Source organism: Gossypium hirsutum, chromosome A11 (assembly GCF_007990345.1).
Source record: "Gossypium hirsutum isolate 1008001.06 chromosome A11, Gossypium_hirsutum_v2.1, whole genome shotgun sequence".
NCBI classification, from domain to species: domain Eukaryota; kingdom Viridiplantae; phylum Streptophyta; class Magnoliopsida; order Malvales; family Malvaceae; genus Gossypium; species Gossypium hirsutum.
This window is the reverse complement of record NC_053434.1, coordinates 21,603,495-21,610,581: the sequence shown is the minus strand read 5'-3', so window position 1 is coordinate 21,610,581 and position 7,087 is coordinate 21,603,495. Positions and strand designations below refer to the sequence as shown.

The 7,087-nt window shown below is 35.2% G+C and overlaps 1 protein-coding gene across 1 annotated transcript; it reads right to left on the bottom strand.

Moving 5' to 3' along the window:
- Positions 1 to 201: 201 nt before the first annotated feature.
- LOC107893761 (programmed cell death protein 2) lies at positions 202 to 4,699 on the bottom strand. The gene is made up of 10 exons (XM_016818842.2): positions 4,195 to 4,699; positions 3,990 to 4,073; positions 3,536 to 3,669; positions 3,352 to 3,449; positions 2,189 to 2,277; positions 1,993 to 2,107; positions 1,624 to 1,781; positions 1,471 to 1,541; positions 820 to 934; positions 202 to 612 (listed from the first exon to the last, which is right to left on the bottom strand). The coding sequence occupies exons 1-10, from the start codon at positions 4,432 to 4,434 to the stop codon at positions 448 to 450; spliced, it is 1,269 nt and encodes a 422-aa protein (XP_016674331.1). The 5' UTR covers positions 4,435 to 4,699; the 3' UTR covers positions 202 to 447.
- Between the last annotated feature and the right edge of the window lie 2,388 nt (positions 4,700 to 7,087).

Below are 7,087 nucleotides of genomic sequence, written 5' to 3'. Positions count from 1 at the left end.
TAAATTCAGTTAATTGTTTGAATATTGTAATACCTAATCCTTTTGGGAGCATCATATTGAGGTTCAGTGATATTCGTTGTAATTTCTTTGAATGTACAAAATTAAAAGAAAATGTTTCGTAAATGGTGGAGTACCAACAAAAATCCAAGTTTAGAGCAATTTATGACTAGTTTAACTCCATTTTAAGGGGATATCTAGTGCTTTTATGGCATTCCACCATTTCAACATCTACAATCCCTATAGCATCAAATAAAAATAAACATACAATATATTCTCTCTCATAAAGGGATATTACAGTTTGGAAAAAAAATCCCATCACACATTCTAAAATCAAAAAATAATAAAATTGCCCCCACTAACTAAATTTCAAGCAAATGTCCCAAAATTTTTGCCATTATAAGGGACCTAGAAGCAACTTTTCCTTCAAACATGATCAAATCAAAACAACTATGAAGGGCAATTAATAGCAGTACCAAGTTGTACCCAGGCAAATTCCTGTTTGTATCCAACACCTTCACAAGAGGCTTCACATGTGTATACTGCTATCGTTGCCCAATCGAGAGATTCCGCATCATTCTTCACACCAAAGTAATAAAGCAACTGAGGTAATATCTGATCAACACATTTGTACATGTATTAGATATTTCCTTCTTTGAGCTAAAGTAGAGATTCCAAGGAGGAATTTGACATTCTAAAATCAATGGGAAAAATAAAAAAAAGTCCACAAAGGATTAATGCAGAGGATTGATATATTCCTCTTATTTTTAAAAATTGATCATAAAAAATTGGGATTTCCATGAAGATAAGATTATCAAGTACCTGAAATTCAAAACATAGATGACCACCGCAATAGCTGCATATGGGAATATCAGCCTTGGAAGGGCGACCACCTAACATGGGCCACAGTGGTTTAGAACCAGCACTCCGGCAATATCTGTTTTTGTTAAAAGAAATAAACAAACATGAGAAACATAAGAAAATCAAGCAATGGAAAAGAAAAAGGAATGAACTTGAAGAAAAAATATGTAGTTCTAAATGCAATATCTTCAGCTTTTTCATTTTTATGGATTAAGTAAAAGATTACGATTGACATTTGTTAGTTTGTTACTTAAACAGGTCTATTTAAGCATATTTTGTTATCTTCTTTCACAACGCCATCCTATATTACTAGACTCAGGTGTAAGTGCTGAATACGGACATGAATTTGGTGGAACCTTGGAGGTCATATCCCCATATCTATGGGTCGGACATGAATGCTGGGCATGGATGCTTTAAGAAAAATGAAGAGTCGAAGTAATATTGATGCCATCCTCCATATCAAGCTAATGTAACATATGTAGGGTGCTTTATAGTTTATACAAGCTAAGCACAGTAGAGACACTACTCACAAGTGGTTTGCTGGAATCCCGATATCTTCTTCTAAACTGTTATATGGTGCACAAGAAGTCAAAAAAGCATTTAAGTTCTCACCTCAAAACTTGTTCAGGAGCCTTGCCTATCCGCTCTTGGAAAGAAGCCCAACTCTTTTTGTCACCATCTCCCTATACAACAAAGGATGCGAGCATTAAGAGACTTGGAACAAGAATGCATAACATGCCACTGCAACAGTACTGGTATCAATACCTCAAAAGTATCCATAAGTGACTTCATTGTGTCATCAACCTTGTTTCTAGGTATCAATGAATTATCGGTATGTTCCTCATCTCCAGACATCTCTGTATCATATTCACTTTCATGCTCATTTTTCATCTCATACTCTGGCCATAAACTCTTGCTTGCAACTGTTTAACAGGCAACATTTTAATACAAGAGAACTCAGAAAGTTTCACAACTAACATTTGTTTAGACTCTGCAGTTCAAATACACATTCACTCTATTCTTAAAAGTTATCCCAGAAGAAAATGGCAGAAGGCTTGGCCATTAACATGCCAATTTACATGCATAGCTGATTCCAAGTCAATACCCAGGGGGTTAATATCAATTAATACTTGCCTTTTGGGCCTTTAATTTGTGCAACTCCACCATGACAGGCATTGGAGTCAGATGACTGAGGTGAAAGACTCAGCTGCTGGCATTCAAGTTTATGACCTGCACGCCAGTGCATGACCTGAAAAGTAAGAAAAAAGGAAGGGTAAGCAAACAATCTTCTAACAAGTGAAAATAACCAACACTTGAAAACCCTACCTACCTGGTGCTTTTGTGAGCAATATCGTGCTACTTTACAGCTACTACAGAACTTATCTCCTTTCCAGGTGCCACACCAGTTACATAGTGGAGCTGCAACAAGCATACAAGGGGGAAAATACCATTATGAGCATGAATGGAATTAATGAACCCAATTTGTGTTGGCTAATACAGTGATGCAACAAGGGGCTAATAAGCTAAGTTGACTCCTAGCATAAAGTGATCGCTATAATGTAATGGTCAAGGAAAAATTGAGTGCATATAATCATGAATAAAGCAATTAAGCAAAATCCATAATAATGTCAACTTAAACAAATATTTAATGACATATAAAAACAGAAATAAATTAGGAAAAGAGCATGAAATCAACTTCAACTTCAACTTAAACCAGTATTTAATGACATAAAAACTGAAATAAAAATCAGAAAAGAACATGAAATCAACAGCAGGGGAACTCATAGCAGGATCACACTGCATTATGGATACACTCAAGAGAAATGTTATTTTCATGATGGAAAAAGCTTTCTTCTATGTTTTTTCACTTTCCTTTTTAAGTAATAATATGGGTCATAAGAAACTTTGCATTAAAATTTTAATAAGCTTCCCTCTTCTAATCAACCATCAAATCTATGGAATCACAGAGATCTGCCAAGAAAAACTTGTATAACAAAGCTCAAGTTTCCCAGAAAATACAATTGCTGGGAGTGATGAAGTACAGGTGGTGAAAAGAAATGAGCAGAGGAGAGGAAATGAGTTTGTCTGATGAAGAAGAAAATAGAAGAAATTGAGGATGAAAAGTAGATTAAACAACTACATCCAAAGTGCTGATAGTTTCCCTCTGTTTTCTCAATATACGGATGAAATGAATCTGAAGGATTTAAATGAAAGAAAATCCATTCCTTCCTACTTCTATTTCCACCTAAAGAATGAAGGGAAATGCATTCTCTCATCTCTCCCCTTTTTTTCCTGGTTTCAACTTTCCCTTATTGCCCTACTTAAGATGGTGAAAATCAAAAGTTGGCAACATAACGCAAAACTCATCCCTTCTAATCAAGCACATAATGTATGCTGAGGTAATAAGATATACACCTACACAAACTTAGTTATATTCAATATTGTCATTAAATTTGAAATAGAATTTAATAACTAAGCAGAACCCAAAGTTACCTCCAGGGGTTAAAGGTTTGTCGGTGGCATTGCCTTCAGGGGGTTTACTTGAATAAAAAGAATTTCCACGAGGCAATTGGCAACGAAAAACCTTCACACTTGAGAAAACAATACAGAATCAGAAAGGTACTAGCACACTGAAAATACTAGCGTTGAGATGGAAAAAAGCAAGAATTCGATATACCTCCTTGATTGCTTATCCGGATGACGCTTCCATTGTTCATGTTGATCTCGGAGAAGACATTTCATAGACAGACACATGAACACAAATAATGTTCGATGAAATGTTGAGTCTTTTTCAACTAATGGAGCATAAACCTAGGAATTCAATCAAGATGAAAATTAGCAGAATCAGCCCACTTCTGCCCCTCTGTCTCCCAAGTATATGGTAACTCGTATCAAAGAGAAATACTCCATGGCGTAAAAAAGTCAAACTATAACTACCAAAAGAGCTTTCAGCTTTGGAAATTTCAAGTAAGGAGTCAAACAGAGTGATGCAGAAGGATAATCAAGCATTTTTATTTTTCTAATATAACAAAAATATAAAACAAAATATGACATTTATTGGAATTGATTCAAGTTTAAAGTAGAACTCAAGCCTGACAAAGCATTACAATTCAAATAACCAAAAAAGGTACCTGGAGTAGGAATTGCAGGGGTTCTCCGCATACATCACATACACAAGACATACCTGTAGGCAAATTATCTGGGTCCAACCAAGCCTGCAAAGAAAACAATATCATAAAAATTCCAAAAATGTATACGTTTTTACTATTCAATTAGCAAAGATATTAGAGAAAAGCAAAAAAAAAAAAAGGAAGAAGAAGAAGAAATAAGGTTTACTGGGACGCCTCCAGCTTTGCTTGGAAACTGCTGGCGAAGAAGTGACCAGTTGTGTTCAGGCTTTTCTACAAACCCAAGAATTACAGATTCCTGTTCTTCATCATCGTCTTCGTCTTCACCATTATCATCCTCGTCAACAGCGATGTTTTCGTCATCGTCATCGTCGTCATCATCGTCAAGGTTAGTAATTCGGAGGCCCTTGAGCTCATCCACGGAATCACCCTTGCCATTAATATCCATCTCGTTGCCGCTTTTTCAAAAAATCGTTAAAAATAACAACACTGTTTCAAAATGGACAAGCTTTTTTATTTGTATTAGAGGCAGCAGGGAGATAAGAGAACTGAAGAATCAGCTGCGGCGGTGGACTGATGGCAGTGGATTCAACTGGCGGCGGAGGAGGTTAAAGCTTCAAGTGATAGTATCGAACTTGGTTTCAATGGATTTTAAGCTGCTCTCGGTTGAAAAAAGAAAAATTAAAATAAAGCTATCATCTTTCCTTTGCAGGTAATCAAATTATCATTTTTATTGCCTAAAAAATATAGGTTAGAAATTGGTATCCCAGCCCAAGTTTTCAATGGTTAAAGTTAAACAGACTTTTAAAAAGCCCAATTATATAAATCATCAAATTATGTTCGTTTTATTTGTTTTTTTTTTTTGAATTTTGGTTTTCAATTTTTTTTGGTAGAAAGAAAAATAGGCCAAGCTTAAAAACTTGAGAAACTAATTACTTGATTCCACAAGAGCACTCAAACAAATATCTTTTTTTTTAGTGAAATCTTGATTTTGGAGGGTAGTTCTTCAAGAACCACTAAATGATCAATATCATCCTTAATCATATTGGCTAGGTAATCCATCACTTTATTATTTGTTATACTAATACTTTTGAAATTTACTTTCCAATCTTTGAAACACAAGTCATTAATCATATGAATTTCAACAACATTTCTAACTATTGTAAGTTCTGTTTGAAGAATCTCAATAAGCAAAGCACTGTCAATCTCCAATTTGACTTGTCTAAAACCTTTATCCCAAGCTAATCACAAGCCTTCAAGAAATACTTTGACTTCAATTTGGAATATATATGCTATAATTATTAATATTTAATATTTAAATATTGATAAAGTTGGTGTTAGGAGTCTCTTTCCATTATCTTGAACTTGTTTGCACTCAATAATTCTTCTTGATAACTTGTAAGTACATTTTAGAGCTTTTAGTTCCAGTAGCTTAGTGAGAACAAATCGGAGAATTAGAAGTTTACTAATAAACATCCTACTCTAACCAAATTCCTACCTATGCAGCCAAATTATTTCATTACTCTGGACTTTCAGGAGATAGCCTACCCCCATTATTGTCATATTTCTTCCCCAGCTTAAAGAAATGTTGCGAATTTAGAGAGTTGAGTAGATGATTAGGTGATACCCAAAGTTTGTCCTACTTCTTTAATTTATTCCTTGAATAAGGTTTGAATTATGCACGAGGCTAGGTTGGATTGAATTATGCTTGCAATAGATGTGAACTTTTCATTTATGATTTCCTTGTTGCATTCCAATGTTCTATTAGGGAGGCTAACCAATCACGAACTTATCCCGAATCTGATAGGATTGATCTTAAGTCCCGAGAGGATCCAAACCACGTTGTCTTTGCAAATTCACATGTTAGGAAGAGATGCATTCCATTTTCATTTTTCTTATTCATTATTGTATCTCCATTTTAATCGGCAGAACATTGTTCCAAATTTTCCAAATGAAGATGGTTACCTTGAAAGGCAGTTTCATAGCCTATGCTTTCCTCCGTACTCTTTCTGAAATTCTTGCTTGATTCAAGTTCTGCTTCACATTTTTGCTTCTATTGATTTCTTTGTGATATGCAAATTGAATCGAGAATTCTCCTTCAAAAGAATGCCTCCATCTTGTTACTGTGACACCATCAAAACATGAGCTCCGCTTTGTCCAAATGCCTATCATCTTGGTATGGAAGATTTGAGAGAATTGACCCTAAGTTATTTAAATTCTTCAACTGAACTTCCTTTTGCCACTTGATGACATCTCTCCCACAGAGGATGATTTTCCGTGTCCAAGAATTACCAGGTTTCGACTGAGAATTTATGATGTTCTCATTGTAGCAATATTTCTGAATAAGCGTTTCTTGCAAAAGCCAGCTACTTAGCTAGAAGACTTTCGTGATCTCTTTCTCAAACCTAATCCTCCTCAAAATCTATTTGAACAAAGGTGATCCTAGCTAAGATATGGGTTTCCTACTGTCAAAATCTTCACCCCACCAAAATTTTCACATGATCTTATCTATTTTCTCACAGATGTTTTCGGAGCCTAAAAACAAGATAATTGATAAATCGGCAGATTAGAGAGTATCATCTGAACAAAGTGTTATGCGCCTTGGCGTAAGATCTAGTCACAGGTCTAGACAAGAAAGTATCCTTGCTTCGACCTATGGTTACTCAAAGGCAGATTCGTCTCTGACTGAACCCCCTTCCCAAACTAACGTTTGTGATAAAAAATAAACTCCCCTTTTATTTCATATTGGCAGCCTTTTTATAGGCTGTTAATTACAAAGGAAAATCCTAATCTAATTCCTAATTTAAAGTCCTAATAGAATTCCTAATTTAAAGTTTATAAGGAAATAAAACCTAGTAAAACTAAAACTCCTAAAGAAATTAAATAAATGTAGAATTCTAATTCCTATTCCTCCGTTGATATTGTTTTCCAATGAAAACATCTATATCATTACTCCCCTCTCGGAGTTGAGCTTGTCCTCAAGCTCAAATTCAGGATAAGCTGCTCGAAAATTATCAATTGGTTCCCAAGTGGCATCTTCTTGAGGACATCCTGCCCATTGCACTAATAGTTCCCGCCGACCCTGATTATGTGGAGAAGAG

Bases quoted from the DNA above. Each gene is read 5' to 3' on its own strand.
- LOC107893761 (XM_016818842.2), bottom strand. From the start codon at position 4,434: ATGGATATTAATGGCAAGGGTGATTCCGTGGATGAGCTCAAGGGCCTC. The intron at 4,074-4,194 runs GTAAACCTTATT...TTTTCTTTGCAG, and splicing joins GCAAAGCTGGAGGCGTCCCA to GCTTGGTTGGACCCAGATAA. The intron at 613-819 runs GTACTTGATAAT...TGTGTTGATCAG, and splicing joins ATCTATGTTTTGAATTTCAG to ATATTACCTCAGTTGCTTTA.